We start from the raw sequence: 19,081 nt of genomic DNA, 5'->3' as shown, positions 1-19,081 counted from the left end.
GCTAGCATGGGGCAACTGTGGTGGTGGGGGGAGTTCCTATCCCAGATCTGGACACTGGGGCATTTCTAGAAAACTTTGTCAGTGGTGTGCTGGGTCCCACAGCTGCTACATGCGTGAGCCAAGAGCAGACGTGACGTCCTCTGAGGCCTTGGGGACCCCTCCCCAAACAAACAAAAATGTCTGTGATCACAGCATCACTCTGCAAGAATCAGAATAGAAGGCACTGACTAAAACTAGTCTATAACCACCAGATGACCTAACGCCATATTTTGAGTTTATGACGGACGGGTTCTAAGGAGCTCACTCACTCACTACCAGGCTTCCCAGAAGAATGTTTGAATGTGGCTCAGTCGTCCATTCAGAGACTGCTGAGACCTGTAGCTAACAGAGATTAGCAATGGTTCAGTCAGCCACTATCACTGCCCCTGTGGAGCTTAGGTCTATTGGGATGGCCATCGTGGAAGGAGAGCACAGAGAAGTACTTCTGTGGTGCAGCAGGTGATCTCCAGTGCTACAGACATAGGTGATGCACAGCAGGTGATCTCCAGTGCTACAGACACAGGGGATGCACAGCAGGTGATCTCCAGTGCTACACAGACACAGGTGATGCACAGCAGGTGATCTCCAGTGCTACAGACACAGGTGATGTACAGCAGGCGATCTCCAGTGCTACAGACACAGGTGATGCACAGCAGGTGATCTCCAGTGCTACAGACACAGGTGATGCACAGCAGGTGATCTCCAGTGCTACAGACACAGGTGATGCACAGCAGGTGATCTCCAGTGCTACAGACACAGGTGATGCACAGCAGGTGATCTCCAGTGCTACAGACACAGGTGATGCACAGCAGGTGATCTCCAGTGCTACACAGACACAGGTGATGCACAGCAGGTGATCTCCAGTGCTACAGACACAGGTGATGTACAGCAGGTGATCTCCAGTGCTACAGACACAGGTGATGCACAGCAGGTGATCTCCAGTGCTGCAGACACAGGTGATGCACAGCAGGTGATCTCCAGTGCTACAGACACAGGTGATGTACAGCAGGTGATCTCCAGTGCTACACAGACACAGGTGATGCATAGCAGGTGATCTCCAGTGCTGCAGACACAGGTGATGCACAGCAGGTGATCTCCAGTGCTACACAGACACAGGTGATGTACAGCAGGTGATCTCCAGTGCTACACAGACACAGGTGATGCACAGCAGGTGATCTCCAGTGCTACAGACACAGGTGATGCACAGCAGGTGATCTCCAGTGCTGCAGACACAGGTGATGCACAGCAGGTGATCTCCAGTGCTACACAGACACAGGTGATGTACAGCAGGTGATCTCCAGTGCTACACAGACACAGGTGATGTACAGCAGGTGATCTCCAGTGCTACACAGACACAGGTGATCTCCAGTGCTACAGAGACAGATGGAGTAGGGGACGTGTCAGGTGGACACAGCTAAACAGTGATGTTGGTCCACCACTGCCTCCAGTATGAGAAGATGATCCAGGCTTGCTGGTTCCTGTCCCTGCCTAGCAACAAGGTGGTATAGAAGACTCATTCCTGACACACACTGAGCCCACATGCCTCCATGAATCCATGCAGGGACTGCACAGGGTAATGAGGCAGGATCTCCAATTGCAATTACCCTAGGGAGGTAGTGACCTGCATACTGGGCCCTGCTCACAGAGGTTGGTCTATGGGGTCACGTGTGCTCGGGCAACACTGGTGGGGGTAAGATTGGAAGGGCCTGCACAGCCTCTGACAATCCACTGTTCTTTGAACTTGAATTCACAAACACAGACCAGGGCTAGACTGGAGTGAGCTGAGAGCAGAGGACTTGTCCTGGAACTGGGGAAAAATAGTTTAAGAAAGATCATGCGCACTAAGCTTAAACAGTCTGACCACTCATTACAATAAAAGGCCAGAGAGAGAGAGAGAGAGAGAGAACAGAGACAGAGACACAGAGACACACAGAGAGACACACAGAGAGAGACAGAGCATCAGACCAAGAATCAAGTACATCACAAGCACCAACTGGTGCCAACCCCAGAGGAATATTAAACGCTGGCGTTATTTGGAAAGGGTTTGAAAGCAGCAATCATAAAATGTTTTGATCAATTAAAAATCATCTTAAGTTTCTCAAAGCAGAAAACTCTCACCAAAGAAATAGAAGCGATACAGAAGAACCAAGTTGGAATTACAGAGCTGAAAAAATACACTAAAAAAGAAAGAAGCTTCTTCAGTGGCCTTGATAAAGTAAACGAACAGCCAGGGAATGGTGGCGCACGCCTTTAATCCCAGCACTCGGGAGGCAGACAGGTGGATCTCTGAGTTCAAGGCTAGCCTGGTCTACAGAGTGAGTTCCAGGACAGCCAGGGCTACACAGAGAGACCCTGTCTCTAACAGAGTAGGAGGATAAATTGCTGCAAGAACAGGCCTGGAGCCTCCCCATCCAGAAGGCAGTGACGCTGTGGCAAACATGCATCGTAACCAAGAGGGTGCCAGGACTGTGGAGCACAACCATCACCAACAGCTGCCCTGTGTCCTACCCCAGAGAGAGAGAGCAGGGGAGGAAGCTAAGCAGCAATGGCTGAAAATCCCCAAAACTAGTTAAGACAAACCAGGAGAGGCAAGATGGCTCAGTGAGCAAAGGTGTCTGAAGACCAGAGTTTCATCCCTGCACAGACACCTGGGTCCCTCACACATAGAGTGGGCACACACACCAAATAAATGAAATGTAAAAAAGAAAAAAATCCCAAGAATATTCAATGGAGTTTTGTTCACTCTTTTTTTTTTAAAAAAAAAGGGAACTCTGAAATCTGCTACAACATGGATGAAACTTGAAGACTTTGAAATAAGCCAGACATGAAATAAATGCGGCATGGCCTCATTTGTGTGAGGCTCCTAGAGTGACAGAGTGAGTGGACAGCTGATGGACAGGCTCTGGAGAGGATGCCTGGAGGGTGGGTGGCAGTGAGGGTGCACACAGTGTGGGTGAATTCGATGACACCTATCTGTACCCTTGTCAGTGGTTAAAATTCAAAACGTGGGGCCTGCAGAGATGGCTCAGTGGGAAAAATCACCTGACATGCAAGACCCATGACCTGTGTTCAGATCCATGTAAAAACGAGACACAGTGTGTAAATATCTGTAATCCGCGTGCCTCCCAGGAGATGATGGGAGGTGGAGACAGAAGAACCTCCAGAAGCCAAGGGTCAGCTAGCCTGGCACCTGCATCAAAAACAAAACAAAGAAAACAACAACAACAAAAGCCCCAATATCCTGTCCCAAACAAAGTGGAGACTGAAGACTAACACCAAGACTGTCCTCTGACCTTCTGAGGGACACTGTGACAGGCACCCACCCCACACACAAAATTACAACTCGTATGGGTGTCTTATCATCACTAAACATACTTACACATTGTGGGGCACTTGGATTGTGCCAACAGGGAAACTGGCACAGAGCTAGCTCAATCTTGAGACTGGCAGGAGTAGGGATCGCTCCCTCCCTGTTCTGTGCCTGCATGCCTCCAGCCATGTAGTCCTGCGACCCTCCCCCCCACCCCAGTTCTCAAGGTGGTCAGGTAGCCTGGCACCTGGAATTCTTCCCCATGCAAATGAAGCATCCCCAGCACCTCAGGCCAAGTGAGTCATGTACAGTCACCCCGAAAGCCTCTACCGACTTCCCCAAGGTTTATGCAGCCCTCATTCCTCCCACTACAGAGAGCTGCTGTACCGCTGGGAGAGCTGTGATGCTAACAGCGCTGTCACACTCCAAGGGCTGTTTCAGAGAAGGTTTTCTCCCTCCAGGGACTCACCACTGGGCTGGGATCCTCAAACCCACCCACTTGGCTAAGCTTTGTTCCTTCCTGTCCAGTGCCTGCAGGTTCTGGTGCCTGGATGCTCACTCTGAAGGGAAGAAGCAGACCCCCGGCTCCCGACCTACATGTGCTCACCCTGGCAGCCCTGAGACTGGATTTGACTCCCAGAGAATAAAATAAACAAGTGTGGCTCAGTAATGTAGCCGTGGGCTGTACACGTTTTGGGGGATGCAGGAGAGTGTCTTTTGTATGTTGGATCAGGGAATGAGTCCTCAGCTCTAAGAACATAAAAGGGAGAGTGTGAACAACTAGACCTCACAGGCAAACTTTTGTCCTACACAAGCCTGTGTCAAAGCATGTGGGGATCTCCAGAGCAGGAGAAAGCACAGATAAACACACTATAGACTCCGTAGAAGACCGAGCAGCCGTCACCCCTCCCTCGGACAAGGCTGGGTTTGCTTCAGGTGGAATCCTAGTGGTTGGAAGACTTAGCTGTGCTCAGTCCTTGTGTGCAGTCACTCTCTGACTTGGATAGATGGGTCCTGCCATTTTCAACTAACAGTCCCTGTCCTGACACCTGTCCATGTCCCAGGGCAGAAGGGGCATGGTGAAGGATTTATAGTGCAAGTGGCTTGGCCTTGGACAGACCTGGGATGTAATTCCTGTGTCAGTCAGTGTTTATTTATGCAAGTGGCTTCAGTTCTGTGTTTCTGTTTCCTCATGCAGGCGGGGCAGCTACAGGGAACTTTGGTCTTTCCCAGAAGCCCCAGGGGGGAGTGGGAAATGAGGTGTAGCCACAGGGCATCAAAAGCCTCACCTCCAGCTAGGCAAGGGTGTGGAAATGGAGTTCAAAGTGGGGTGGTGCTCAACTGCCCCTGGAGACCTGTAGAAGGGTGGGTGGGACCTGGGCTCCCCACTCCCCAAAGGCCCCAAAGACCACCATCTATGCAGAGCTAGCAGGTTTCTCCTTCCTCCACCACCTTTTTATCACATCCTTTCCCCATACTTTATATTACACACACACACACACACACACACACACACACACACACACACACACACACACATACACACACATACACACACATATACACACACATACACACATACACACACACATACACATACATACACACACATACACACACACACACACACACACACACACACACACACACACACACACACATACACACACACACAGACATGGAAAGTTGGTGTATTAGGGGAGGGTGTTTGCCTAGTGTGCACAAGACCTTGATTCCCAGTGCTTGGGGGCCACAGAAGCAGGATGAGCAGCTCAGAGTCATATTCAGCTGCAGAGGATGTGTGTGCGTGTTCCCACACATGTGCACATGCATGAATTTGTTTGGGAGATGACTCAGTGGTCATATTCAGCTACATAGGGTGTGTGTGTGCGCCTGTTCCCAGTTCCCACACACGTGCGCATACATGAATTAGTTTGAGAGATGAGTCAGTGGGTGCATATGAAGCTAAGCATGGTACACAAACCTGACATCTCAGTAGCTCCGTGGGAAGATGGGAGATTGTGATGTAAGAACACACGAAGGCGTAGAGGCCAGAAAACCAAGAAATCCTGCCTCAACCCCCAAAAGGTGAGAACTGACACTGGAGGCTGCCCTCTGACCTCTATGTGTTCATGTTGGCTCTCACACACATGAATGCACACGCAGGCGCGTACACACACTCACTCACACACACACTCACACATACACACTCACACACACACGATATTCATTTTGAGACAAGGTCTATGTTGTAGACTGGCCTCAAACTTTCTGGGCTCAACCAATCCTCCTGTCTCAACTCTCAGCCACCTGGGATTTCAGGTGTCCCACTCCCCTCAGCCCAGTAGACTGTCTGGCAGCCTGGCCTGAGGAAACCCAAGACCAAGGTGCTTTTGTGTCCACAAGAGATTCTAGAAACATGCTGCTGAAGTGGGGGTGGCTTATCACTCCTGTGGGACCAAACTTTACCCGTGTGACCAAACACAGCTAAAAAGCCACATCATAGCATGGAGAGGATGCAAAGTACCACTAAGCTGCAGTGTAGGTGTCACTCTCGTTGCTCCTACCTACCAGGCCTTAGAACCAAGCACGCATAGACTGGGCACACGGCCTTCCCAGCCAGGCTTGGGGGCAAGAGGTGAGACAGAGGGACCTGGGCCCAGTCAGCAGGACCTGTGCTAACTGAAGTACCCCAGACATGCCACAGCCTAGCTAGCCCAGGGCCCTGTGTGAAAGTAGCGCCAGGCTGAAGGACGGAGTACAGAGGTGAGAGAAAGGAACACAACACGACCCTCCCAAGAAATCCCCTTGTGTCCCAGCCTCATGTGTCTTCCCTTAGGCTTGAGCCTGGGTGTCAATTCCACAGGGCAGGCTGGCCTGGAACTCACTATGTAGCCAAGAGTGGCTTTGAACTCCTAACCCTCCCGCGTCTGCTTCCTGCGTGCAGGTGTCACGGCCATGATCCAGCTCATCCAAGCTTTCAAGGATGTGAGCACAGCCTGTTTCTTCTGAAGCAGGAGACTGCAGCAGCCCCACCCTAGGCCTCCAGGTCTGCCTGAGGCGTTGTGCACCTGTGGGTGACAGGTCACAGTTGTAGAGTTCTTCCAGCCATGTCCTCCCCACCTGCACCCTCCCCAAGGCCCAGAATTCCACCAAGCAGAGCACCAGCAGCGGGAAGTATATGTGAGAACTCTCTCAACAGCTTCTGGTGTCCCAAAGTGCCAGACAGGGCTGAGTAGGTGGAAGAGAAGAGCGGGCCCTGCTGTCCAGGTTCCTGTGACCGAGGCCCTAGACTCTCATGGGCTCCACCATGGGGGTGACCGCCTCAGCAGACCCCAGTACTTTCAGGCCCTCCTGTGTCTGACCCAAAACCCAGACCCAACATGGGGGCCATGTTGTCCCAACCTTGAAGGACAAAGATGGGCCCCATGGAAGGCCTAAGTGCCCGTAGGACTGGTGCGCTGGGATGCTAGGACACCTGCACGTAGTAAAGAGGAGGCTGTGTCAGGGGCCAGGAGCAGAACTGAGTTTATTCCCGTCACCCAACGTGCTCAGATGCCTACTGTCCCCACTGTGGGACCATGGGAGTGTCGTACACAACCCCTGTGAAGGGACGCACAAGTGGTCATCCCTGGGTTCTGGGCCCTCTGTGCCTTCATAGGAACTCCCCACCAACTGCCCCAAGACCAAAGCAGCCTGCACTGTCTCAGAAGAGCAGGCCCAGGCCCAGCAAGTCTGTCAGGAGGTGGTAGTCCCAAGGTTACCATTTCTTGGGCCAGGCAAGTAGCCACTATGTTCCGGTTCCCTCATGTCAACATTCATGGACTTGACCGTCTCTTTAAAAATAAAGTGTGAAAGCTGTTAAGAACCCCTATTCTGCCGCACAGAGGGGCTTATTGCACCGGATAGCAAGGGGGGGGGGGACGACCATCCATGCGGGCAGAGTGTTGAGTGTAGCACCAGGCACATAGGGGCCTCAGAGAGACAGGGCTGTACCCACCTTCTACACAGCAACCATCCCAGCCAGTGCCCGGGAACCAGGTCTGGCCCCTAGGGGAGGGTGTGCTAAAGTGTAATTAATCTGCTCTTCAGATTGCTGCTTATTGATGAATGGCCAGATAGACCACAGTCCCTGGTCCCATGAAGGCCACCAGGACCAGCCGGTGATGAATTGGTGACCCCTTGCAGTGGTTTCGTTTGGGGGGGTGGGTAGGTGGGAAGGGGGGTAATGTAAGCCAGCTGTGGAGAGCTGCCAGGCAAAAGTTCCCTGAGGACATCATGGAAGCCCAGAGATTAAGGGTGCCAGTGGATGAAGAGCTACAGTGCAGGAACCAGAAGCCCAACCTTGGGCAGCAGATCAGGAGTCTGCAGCCAACTGGAAAACCTTGCCTTCCCAAACAGGGCCCCCACCTGTCTCCTCAGTGGCCGCAGGAGACCTGAGGGCATGCCTCTAAGCCTGACTCTTCAGGCTGTGAAGAGGCGCCCACACAGGCAAACTGCTCTCTCAGCCCCTCCCTGCCCAGAGGACAGCCGAGTCAGCCGGGAACCTTGGGCCTGCCCACACCTGTACAGAATAAAGTGCTTCATTTATTGATGATTAAAATGTCCCCAGCCCTCTGTCCCAGCTCCATGGGCATCTGAGGTCCAGCACCCTCTGCCAGTCCCCTGGGGCACATGCCGGGGAGGGGGGGAGGGGGAGGGGAGGGGAAATAAGGTGCAGAGTGTAACAAACAGAAGCTAATAAACAGTGAGGGATCAGAACCAGGAAACGTAGCTTATGGAAACCTCTTCCCGTTTAAATGCAGGAATAAGGACATTAAATGACAACAGAAAGGGTCACCTGTTAGTGCCTGCCTCCCAACAGCAAGCACTGCTCCCATAGGGGCCTGAACACACTGGATTCTCTCCCTGGCAGGGCTGTGGAGCTAAACCCCAGACAGTGCAGAGTGCAAAAGGGACCAGGAGCCAGCAAGAGGCAGGTATTGGCCTGGCCCCAGGAGGGGCTGAGGCCTCATGTGGGCCTCTGGGGAGCAGACATAGACATGTGTGTCTCCTGGTGAGAGGGGGAAGGGGGGAGTCCAGCCAGGCAGGCTGGTAAGGGACAGGGGTGCCCTGTGCCCCACAGATAGCACCGTGAAACCCTGAACTACTCGCCTGAGGCCCCTATGGGGCCCACCCCTGGGATCTCCTCCTCCTGCAGGACCCCTGGAAGAGCTAGGGCTGGCAAGTTGGGTGTTCTACCCCCTGGAGGTTTGGTCTCCAGCACCCAGATACAGTCTCTCCAGGGTTTGGGGCTCTCTTGCCCACTGGGGATCCCCGAACTTGCCTGTTAGGGATGTATTAAGGAAACCCATGGAGACCAGCCCCCAATGGCTCCGCTCTGCACCATGCAGGGGGGGGGGTGGTCTGCAGCCTTGACACCCCGCCCGCCGCTCCCCTACCCAGCCATACCTGGCATCCTGTCATGCCTTTCTGGGTCTACAACTCCTGCAACAGGGATGCACTCAAATTCTCCCCAAACCCTCCCATCCTAGGGAGTAAGTTAAGGGGTCACGGTAGCGGAGGATGGGCAGGTGAGGCTGGCCCAGGCCCTGCCTGCAGCCCAGAGGTCTCCCTGCCCTGCATTCGCTACCTCTAGCATCCCTCACCTGGAGGGGCGCAGCCAACCGGGTCCCTCTCTGTTCCTTTACTCCCAGAGATCAGGAGTAAGATCTCCAAGGAGCTGCACCAGGACCCAAGGCCAGGGGTATCCAGCTGCAGCCCAGCCCCCAGACTGTATCTGCTGTCCTGGCTGCGGGGCAAGGGGGGCCTGTGCTGGGAGGTGGAGGTCAGTTAGTGTCCAGCCTGGGGGCTGCCGTGGGGAACAGCGGGGCTGTGGGCTGCAGGTGCGCGGCGGGCAGGGCAGCAGGGTCGCTGGGCAGCGGGTGGCTGACGCGGAAGCACTTTTCTTTGTGCGCCTTCAGCATGTTGGAGAAACGGAAACGCTGGCCACACACGTCACACGGGTAGGGCTTCTCTCCCGTGTGTGTGCGCCGATGCCTCTTCATGTTGGGGCGGCTGGTGAAGCTCTTGCCACAGATCTCACAGATATACGGCTTCTCCCCTGAAATTGGAGGGGGCAGCAGGGGTGTTCATGGCCCGACCCTGGCGCCCCGCCCCACCCCACCCCACCCCCTCCCAGCTCAGGGACAAGGAAGCCCAGGGGTAAACTGAGGCCCAGGTGGAGTGCACGCACCTGTGTGCGTCTTCATGTGTTCATCAAAGTATTGCTTCATGTTGAAGTCCTTGCCGCACCACTGGCACATGAACTGCTTGTGGCCAATGTGGATGCTCATGTGCGACCTCAGCTGGTACTTGTACTGAAAGCGTTCGTTGCAATTCTGTGGGGGGTGGGGGGGGGAGATGGAGAGCTACAGACACCGTCGTCCTTCGTGTGTGTGTCCACACTGATGCACACTGATGGACATACCCCGTGTGGAGGCCAGAGGCCAACCTCTGGTGTCTCCTCAGGTGCCTTCCACATTAGCTGTTTTTTTGAGACAGGGCCTTTCAGTGGCCTGGGCACTTTCTGCCCAGTCTCTGCTGACTAGCCAGCGAGCTTCCCGCACCCGCCCGTCTCCGCCTCCCAAGTGCTGGGATGGCAGGTGTGTGCCACCGATCCAGGCCTGCAGCTCCTTCTGACCTCCCTCCCCCCACCCCCCATCCCTGAAGATGGCGGCGGGTGGAGGTGGGACCAAAGCAGAGCTCACCTCACAGCGGAAAGGCTTCTCTCCCGAGTGCTGCAGCGAGTGCACCTTGAGCGACATGCTGCGCTTGAAGGACTTCCCACAGGTCTCACAGGTGAAGGGCATGTCCTTGGTGTGGGCTGCGGGTGGGTGCCGGCTGTCACTTCTCCAGGGCACCTACCTGAACCCCCACCTGCAGACCTGCCTTCTGGCAGACCTGCACCCCACAGTCTCCTGGGGGTGACACTGAACTCAATGGAACACAGCAGCAGGTGAAGGCTTCAGTCTTGGGTCCAGTGACACCAAAGGCCGATGACAGCCCTCCCAGATTAAAAACCACCACTGGTTACCCAGCATGCCCCTGGCCAACACTTAGACCCCAAAGTCCCAGTCCAGTCCAGGTTACACTATGCTGTGGAGCAAGGCAGGTACATCTGCCGGGGACTGTCTGTCTGCCTCGGTTAACTCCTCCCTGGTGCTTGGAGCCCAGAATCCAGACACTAAGTCAGGCCCACCTAGAGGGTATGTGGCCTAGCTTGAGTGGGGTGGCTAGCACACTTGGGGAGGCCTCCTTACTGTGTCCAGGTGTGGCCCCTGGAGAGCAGCCTGAAGCCCTGTGAGGGCCAAAGGTGAGAAAGCCTGAGAGGCCTGGTTGCTGTCACACCGAGACAGGACCGTGTGACTCAGGAAACGCTGTTCTTTTCCTTGGATCCACAGCCTGTCCACCAGCGTCCCAGCTGGATTCCCACCTGCCAGCCTGCCCAGGCATGGCACCCCGGCGCACAGGGCTGCTTCCCGCTTCCTACCACCTGGACGCAGAGTCCTTTCTGACATGGCGAGAAGCCGGCCCATCCTCTGCCCACACCTGCACTGGCGGGGACTTACCAACCATGTGCTTGCGCACGTGTGCCATGGTGTAAAACTTCTTCTCACAGATCTCACAGGAGAACTTCTTCTCCGCATAGCCGTGCACGATCTTGTTATGCTCGTGCAGGGACCAGAGCTTCTTGAAGGCTTTGCCACACGTCATGCACTAAAAGGGAATAGCCTCGGCTGTGACCCGGAGCTAGCCTTGGCCTCTCTAGGGCCTCAGTTTCCCCACCTGAAGTGTGCTGGTAAGAAGGCGGCTGGCTCTAATGCTCCCAGGCTGATTATTCTACACCTACATGCAGGGATGCTGGGGGCCTCTCCCAGGATCTCCCCTCTAAGGCCTTCCCCAGGCAAGGGGCCGTGGCAGCTGTGCTGCTTGGTGGAGCAGCCTTTTGGTTCCTGTCAGTGTTGGCTGTACAGGCTGCAGAGGGTACCAGGGCCCCCCTCAGGCAGTGGAGGGCGGGTGGACTGAGGGTGGTGCTCCTGGATGCTTGTCTGTTTGTGCCACCCGAAGCCCCAGAGGCTGGGGTCTGGGCAGGAAGCGGGAAGGGCTTCGGCCCCTCAGAGTGGCTCAAGGTGCAGCAGGAATAGCTGAGGGGCAGCCGGGGGTGGGGAGCAGGAAACAGGTGCACAGAATGGGGGGCAGGAAATAGGTGCACAGAATGGGGGGAAAGAAGCAGGTGCACAGAATGAGGGGCAGGAAACAGGTGCACAGAATGGGGGGGCAGCCCGGGGGCAGGAAACAGGTGCACAGAATGGGGGACAGCCCAGGGACAGGAAACAGGTGCACAGAATGGGGGGAAAGAAGCAGGTGTACAGAATGGGGGGGCAGGAAACAGGTGCACAGAATGGGGGGGGGCAGGAAACATGTGCACAGAATGGGGGGCAGGAAACAGGTGCACAGAATGGGGGGCAAGAAGCAGGTGCACAGAATGGGGAGCAGGAAACAGGTGCACAGAATGGGGGGCAGCTCACCAGGTTACACTTTCACCACTGGCATCACAATTAGCAATTAGTGCAGGCAATTAGCACCCGCCTACCTGTGGCCCAGGTTTCCCCCCTCCCCCTTCCTGAGCCAGAAAAAGCAAAAGCCTTTAGCCAGTGCGCTGTGTGTGTGTGTGTGTATGTGGGGTGTGTAGTGTGTGTGTGATGTGGTGTGTGTGTGTGTGTGTGTGTGTGTGTACACATGCTGGGGTGTGCTCAGACAGATGCAGACTGGCAAAAGCCTTTAGCCCTGGTCTGTGTGTGTTGTGTGTGTAGTGTGTGTGATGTGGTGTGTGTGTGTGTGTGTGTGTGTGTGTGTGTACACATGCTGGGGTGTGCTCAGACAGATGCAGACTGGCAAAAGCCTTTAGACCTGGTCTGTGTGTGTTGTGTGTGTAGTGTGTGTGATGTGGTGTGTGTGTGTGTGTGTGTGTGTGTGTGTACACATGCTGGGGTGTGCTCAGACAGATGCAGACTGGCAAAAGCTTTTAACCAGTGTGTGTGTGTGTGTGTGTGTGTGTGTGTGTGTGTGTGTGTGCGCGCGCGTGCACATGCTGGGGTGTGCTCAGACAGATGCAGACTGGCCCAATGCCTGGCAGCCATCCTGGCATCCCCCCGACCCCCACCACTGCCCCCTATACACAGTTCTTTCCAAATTTCTCATCCAGTCTTTTTTTCTCCAGACCCAGGGCAGCTGTTGCTTCCACAGAGTTGACTTCCTCCCAACTGGCTATCTGCAGCTCTACACAGTGGGAAGTGAAGGGTGGGGCCCTCTCCAGGCCTTTCTCCTCTGTGCACTTTGGTGTAGTGTACAACCCATGTAACTCCGCAGGCAGCTCTGCGGGCCTACGGAGTTGTTAAGACACATCCTTCCCAGTTCCTACTGCGCCCTGGCCTCAGGTATCTCTCCCACACACCCCCTGCAGCCCCTTGCCCCTCTGGTATGGGTGCTGCCACAAGCCTCTGCTCCCCCCGTGTGCCGCCCCCCCCCTCTGCTCCCCCTGTGCGGCCCCCCCCCCCCCCCCGCCTCTGACAGCCAGTCTGGCCCAGCCCTGGACACTGTCTGGGCAGCGCAGCTCACCTGGATGTTGCGCTCGCAGTCGGTCTGTCTGTGCAGCTGCAGCTCGCTCTCCAGCAGGAAGCGCTTCCCACACTGTCCACAGATCTGCATGCGGCTGTGGGTCACGTTCATGTGCTTCTCCAGGTACCAGCGGTTGTTGAAGACCCGGGGGCATTTCTGGCATGGATGCTGCTGTTTTTCCTCCAGTTTCACCTTGGCCCCCAGCCCATCAGCTGCCTGGGCTGCCGGAACAGCCCCAGAGGCCTTGGGTCTCTTCCCACCTCTACGGCCGGCCTCTTCTGGCTCTGGGGTGGCTCGGCGCCTGGTGTTCTGTCCCCGGGACCGCGTGGACATGCGGCTGTGCAGTGGAGGGTCCACCTGGCTGCCCTGACACCCAGCAGGAGCCGCAGGGTCCTGCCTGCTCTCCGCCTCCTCCTCAGAACTCTCAGCATCCTGCTCGCTGGGCTCCTCCTCCTCCTCCTCGCTGGGCCCTTCCTCCTCATCTTCCTCCTCCTCTCCATGGCTGCCTCCTCCTTCTTCTTCCTCCTCTTCCTCCTCCTCCTCTTCCCCTCCACTCCCTCCTCCTTCCTCCTCCTCCTCCTCCTCTTCCGAGTGTCGTCCCTGCATCCCATCCCCCTGGCCTAGTACCACAGTGGCACCTGGCTTGCCCTCAGGCCCAGTGGACACATGCAGTGTCTGGTTATTAAGATTCACCTCCACAATGATCTGTGACTGCTCCTGGCGCCCATAGGTGCTGGAGGCACCCAGTTCTGTCTCCAGCCCCTCTCTACTTTCCAGCTTGCACAGGCTACTGGGGGCCTCAGCCTCCTCAGGTGCTCCTTCCTTCTCCTCCTTAAAGAGCGGCTGTGCCGGCCCAGGCGTGGCAGAGCTGACGTCCCCAGCTGTCCCCGCCCCATCCTCCACACGCACAGAGTAGGGGTCAGGGCCCTCTCGGGCATAGATCTTCGGTAGGCCTGGGGCGTCCGCCTCCTGTTTGATGTCACAGTAGTAGGGTGGTGGAGGCACCGGGGCACAGCTGGCAGCTGGCTGCGCCAGGGCCACAGGGCTCGAGGGCGACAGAGACCGGGCATCCAGCAGCTCCTGGCAGGAGGCTGCGATGTCGGCCATCTGTAGCAGCGAGGCCGCGCTGAGCACCTCCTGCACGTTGGCCGCGTTCACCAGCAGCTTGGATGTGTAGATGAAGTTTAGGATCTGCTGCAGGCCACCAGGCGCCAGCGCCTCCAGAGACAGCTCGACCCTCTGCAGCTGCTTGTTCTGTGTGAAGAGCGAATGGAAGAACTGGCTGTAGGCGGCCAGCACACCCTTGTGTGCGGGGAACACGCTGTGCTGGGGCACCAACACCAGGTCCACGTCACACAGGTCCGGCTGGAAGAGGCGCTGCTCGTTCAGGCGGCCCATCAAGCAGGTGAAGTGCAGGGCCACGTCCTCCACCAGCGAGAACTCTGCCGCCGGGGAGTCTGTAGTCTTCTCAACCAGCAACTGCGGGGCCAGGACACAGGAAAGGTGAGGGCCAGCCGCTGCCCGCACCTGCCCACAGTGTGGGAGGTGCCATCAGAGATGGTCTGCTCCAGTCGCCAAGGCAGGGGGTACCAGGTGCACGGCAGGGACAGGTGCTCCTAGGGCTACACTGACCTGGGACCTGAGCCCAGGTGGCCACTCTGGGCCTCCTCCCTTTGCTCTTCCTCTGTGCATACCCTAGGGGTCCCCCCAGGATCCCTAGGCACGGTGCCCCTACAGGGCACCCCACTGTCCCTCAGTGTGTCCTGACCTTCCTGGGCTTGCCCAGCTTCGAACCCCTGGACAGCGGAAGACTCAGCTTCCACGACAACACACAGCCTGTATCTGGGGGACCCTTCGCTTGGACAGTGATCAGTAAAGGCCTGTAGGGCCTAGAGAAGACAGCAGGCTAAAGACATCCAGGCCCCTCCAGCCACAGCAGCTTCTTGTCCCCGGGGCTCTCCTCAGTGGGGGAATGGGCTGTTTTCTCTGTTCACTACACTCCCAAGAAGAGACCCCAGCCCAGACCCAGAAGCTCCAGGGTGGCCCTGTCCTGGAGACACAGCTCCTGGAGAGGCCCAGGGACCTTAGAGACCACTGGACCAGACTATCAGGTCTTTTAGGCTCAGGCGGAGCCTGTAAAGGGCCCAGAACAGAGGCCTGCTTAGTCCTACCATGAGGTTGTTTGGTAGAGCTGTCTCTACCTGGCCTGCGGCTCAGCATACACCGGCCAGTCTAGCCCCACAGGCCAGCTTTGGATGCTCTACAGGCTCTGCCTCCTGTGTCTGACTGATTTGCCCCAATGGGCCTTCCAGGCTCAAGGATGCAGCTGTCCCCTGTCAGTCCATTCTCCTGTCAGCAGTGGTTAGGCTGGACAGAGGGGATGTCGTCTCAGCTCCCTTTTCAGCACTCTTAGGGAGAAGCTGTTTGGGCTGCAGGCGAGCCCCAGGGAGCCTTCCAGCTGCCCTTCCAATCAGTAGCCTTGGACATGCCCGCTCTTCACCCTAGGCCCACAAACAGTGGCCACCACCTTCCTCACGTTTCCTCACCACCCAGGCCACCTATCTTTGACTCTGTCTGGGACTGCAGGCCATCTAGCTGGGACGTGGCATGGAGCCCCGCCCATCCCTCGGCTCTGACTCACTGATTCACCCTCTGGGACCAAGTCCCGCAGCAGATGGAGAACCTAAGGCCCAGAGAGGCATTGCCACCCTGCTGCCGGGGGACACTCCGAGTGGCCGGACAGCTTAGCGAGTTCTGAAAGCGAGGTGTGGGCGGAGGTGACGGGTCTGTAGCTGCGTCCTCCCCAGTCACTGCACCTGCGGGTGACTGAGGGGCTAGATGGTGACAGGGAAAGGCCCTTGTCCTTCCTTTATAGATCTCCCCAGGCCCACCTGCTTGGGAAAGGCCACCTGAGCCTAGCAGGAACCCACACATCCCTAAAGACACACCCCAGCCTGCCCAGCCATGGACCCCAGACACCGCCGAAGAGTGGCAGGGCCCCTCCCGCTCAATGCCCACTAGCTGTGCCGCCTCAGCCCAATGCTTCAGGTCCCTGAAGCTAAGGAGGCCTCTCTCCACCTGGCTATGCCAGCTGCAACTGCAGCCTTTCCCTACAGGAGGCCACCTGCAGAGGCCACAAGCTTTGGACTCCTGAAGGCCATCTGGTGAAACCTGGGGGCAGTCAAGACACCCGGTTCTCCATGGGCAGCGTGGGAGTGCCCAAGCCGACCAGGGGTACAGGCTCACGGCTTCTGGATGCCTTCTTTGCAGAGGCCTGGGAAACAGGCTCAGAGACGGCAGGGGACCGGCCCAAGGTCACACAGGAGTTTCCACTCCAGCTGTGGGCGCCACCCCCCCAACCCCGCCTTTGGCCCAAGCCGTCCCAATCTCCGGCAGAGCGGCTGCAGCGCCCACGTGGCCCAAGGCCCGGACGGGAATCCGACTCTCTCCTCCCCCGCCCCCCGCACCCCCCATTACCAGCCCCGGGGCGGCGCCGTCCGGGCGCAGAGAAGCGCCCCCCTCCGCCCGTGCGCAGCAAGACCTTGGCCTTCCACGCCAGCACCCCCACCCCAGGAATTTCACCCCCTAGCCGCGCCACCACGCTGCACTCCCGGCCCGGGACACCCAGCAGATAGGACCTAGGCCCCGGGGGAGGGGCCAGGTCGCCCTAGCCCCCGTACCGGGTCCCGCGGGGCCGTGCGCTCCGAAAGGCAGCGCTCGCAGGTGGGCGGATAAGCGGAGGGACAGGCAGGGCCCGGCGTACCATGGTGCCGCGGCACTGGGAGCTCACAGGGCCCCGCAGGATCGCGCTGCCCCCGGCGGCCGGGCCCGGGCCGCTCCATGAAGCGCCACGCTGGGGGCCGCCCCGGCGCAGGGCCCCGCGACCATGGCCCCGGGGGCGCGGCCGGGCGGGCAGGCGGAGGCGCAGGGCCGCGGCGAGTCCCGGCCGAGCAGCTGCGGCCCGGGAGCCTCGGGCGCGGCGGGCGGGGGGCGCGGGGCGCCGATTGGAGCCCGCGCGTCAGCTGGGGCCGCCGTCTGGACGCTTAAAGGGCCAGGCCGCCCCGCGTGCCGGCTAGGGGCGCGGACGCGCGTGGCGCGCGCGGTGCCGAGGCAGCTGCCCTGCAGAGAGCCTCGGGGGTCCCTAGGCCGACTCGGCTGCTGACGTGGGAGCGTTTGGACCGCGCGACCCCACCCTCCCGTGCCCCTGTCTTCTGGGAAGTTCGCCCGGGAGTCGAACCGGGGTGTCCTCCTGCTGTTCTGCGGGGGAGGGGCCAGGCTAGGCGTGAGGTCGCCGAGCTGGGTGCGCTGGCCCCTGACCCACCTGCTCCCCTGAGGCTGGCGACGTTGAGGGCCGGTGCCGCTCACCCAAGTCGCGCTCACCGCCCGCCCCCTGTGGCCTCAGATGCTCCGACTTGGGGGTGAGTCTGGGGTCCCCAGCTACTCCGGCCTTCCACGCGCTTTGCTCTGCGCCTCCGGGACCTACCTGATGGCCTCTGGCTGCGCAGGGCCTCCGAGCCACTGCCGCTGCGACAGAAGCTGTTCAGATGACCTGCCGGAGTCAGCCGGCTGTGGGGCCAGAGGCCCAGTCCCGGCCGAATGGCCCCACTGCACAGCCTCCGCGCTGGGGAGATGCAGCCCGGCTTGCGGAATGCTGCTCTGGCACCGGCTCCGTGGGGGCAGGGGGCTGGCTGTGCTGGCAGGAGACTGCGAAGGAACGCTGCCAGGCTGAGCAGCGGCAGGGCGGGACCACGGGCTACTACCGTGGTCTCTACTGCCGGGCGCCCCGCACCCCTACCCAGCTGCGGCTGTTCAGCCTAGTCACTCTCCCAACACTGCTCCTGCCGGACCACTCCACTCCAACCACAACAGTCTCCTTGGGTGTACGCCTTCCTCCCTAGTGTGTGCAGAGGGCTGTGGCTATTCCTTCTTGAGGCAGGCAGGTGTCATCAAATAGCTGAGGGTCTGTTACCTAAGAATGAAAGATCTTGCACGCGGACACTAGGCTGGCTACCCCCACCCCCCAGCAGGGAAGCGGAGTCGTGTAGGGTGGAAAGAGGTGGGGGCAGAGGAAAGCCTGCGCAGGACATGCCCCCTAGCTGGGGCGGTGAGCTGCTGCCCCAATCTGCATGAAGGCACAGAGTGGGGCTCTAGGCTAAAGCTGGGAGAACCTGCCAGTGCCCGGTGATGCCAACCACCGTTTCTCTTCTGACTCGGAGTGGATTGCTACACTGGCCTGGGAGGTGGGAAGTGCAGGGCTGTCTACCCACTGGGTGGACAAGGACATGAGTCTCACAGGGAAAGACTTGTAGACAGAACCCTGTGCTGGGAAGCTGGGCAGAGTGGCCATGGCGCCTAAACACAGGAAGGATGCTGGGCCTTTCATGATGGCCTTAGCTAAGGTAAAGGAGTGACACCCCCTCCCCCAGTGCCTCCCCCACACTAACCGCCCCCTCCCCCGTGTTTAGAGCCGGACCTGAGCTCTGATTGAGGGCTCCTAGGCACACTGGGCTTGTCACTGGCAGCAACTGCAAAGGCCAGAAGGGCCCTTGTGTTCGTGGCTGCAGAATTGGGTGGTCAGGGGGTGGGGTGCAGCCAAGATTTCTGAGGGACAAGGAGAGATCAGAGAAGGGTTCCAGGCCACAACCTCAGCTCCATTGGTGAGTGGGGGAGGGGCACTTCCCTGCAGAGGCCAGGGTTTTGGACCCCTTGAGACTGGGTTGACTCCAGCCCAAACTTCACTTCTGAGAACAAGGAGACAGCCCCAAACTGCCAGAGGTCCCCTGTGCTTGGCTGGGGAAGCTAAACTAAGCTCGCCCAGGTAACAGAAATACAAGTTAGGTAGTACGTGAGGTAGTGCAGGCTGGAGGGAGGAGGGTGACAGTGGCCTGTACAAACATGGAGCCCCCTCCATCTGCCTGAGCTCTGGCTGCTGAGCCCAGCACTAATGGGCTACAGCTGCACAAGGGTGGGAGCCTAATGCAAACCAGCAGTTCCCTTTCCCACACCGACTCCAGGGCCTCAGCAGCAGAGCTCCCTGGAGCTTCTACACCGCTTCCACAGACCCTAGTCCTC

At 58.1% G+C, this 19,081-nt stretch overlaps 1 protein-coding gene across 1 annotated transcript; it reads right to left on the bottom strand.

Annotated features, from left to right (window-relative positions):
* Positions 1-9,177: 9,177 nt before the first annotated feature.
* Zbtb47 (zinc finger and BTB domain containing 47) lies at positions 9,178-16,888 on the bottom strand. Its single transcript, XM_051140265.1, has 6 exons — positions 16,773-16,888; positions 13,010-14,488; positions 10,960-11,107; positions 10,099-10,214; positions 9,585-9,729; positions 9,178-9,452 (listed from the first exon to the last, which is right to left on the bottom strand). The coding sequence occupies exons 1-6, from the start codon at positions 16,773-16,775 to the stop codon at positions 9,178-9,180; spliced, it is 2,166 nt and encodes a 721-aa protein (XP_050996222.1). The 5' UTR covers positions 16,776-16,888.
* Between the last annotated feature and the right edge of the window lie 2,193 nt (positions 16,889-19,081).

The sequence above is a fragment of the Acomys russatus genome, chromosome 32, assembly GCF_903995435.1.
Source record: "Acomys russatus chromosome 32, mAcoRus1.1, whole genome shotgun sequence".
NCBI classification, from domain to species: Eukaryota; Metazoa; Chordata; class Mammalia; order Rodentia; family Muridae; genus Acomys; species Acomys russatus.
This window is presented reverse-complemented; position numbering and strand designations above follow the sequence as displayed.

Excerpts from the sequence above, each read along its gene's own strand:
- Zbtb47 (XM_051140265.1), bottom strand. Across the intron at positions 11,108-13,009 it reads ACTGCGAGCGCAACATCCAG|TGCATGACGTGTGGCAAAGC; the intron begins GTGAGCTGCGCT and ends ATTCCCTTTTAG. Across the intron at positions 9,453-9,584 it reads ACACATGAAGACGCACACAG|GGGAGAAGCCGTATATCTGT; the intron begins GTGCGTGCACTC and ends CTCCAATTTCAG.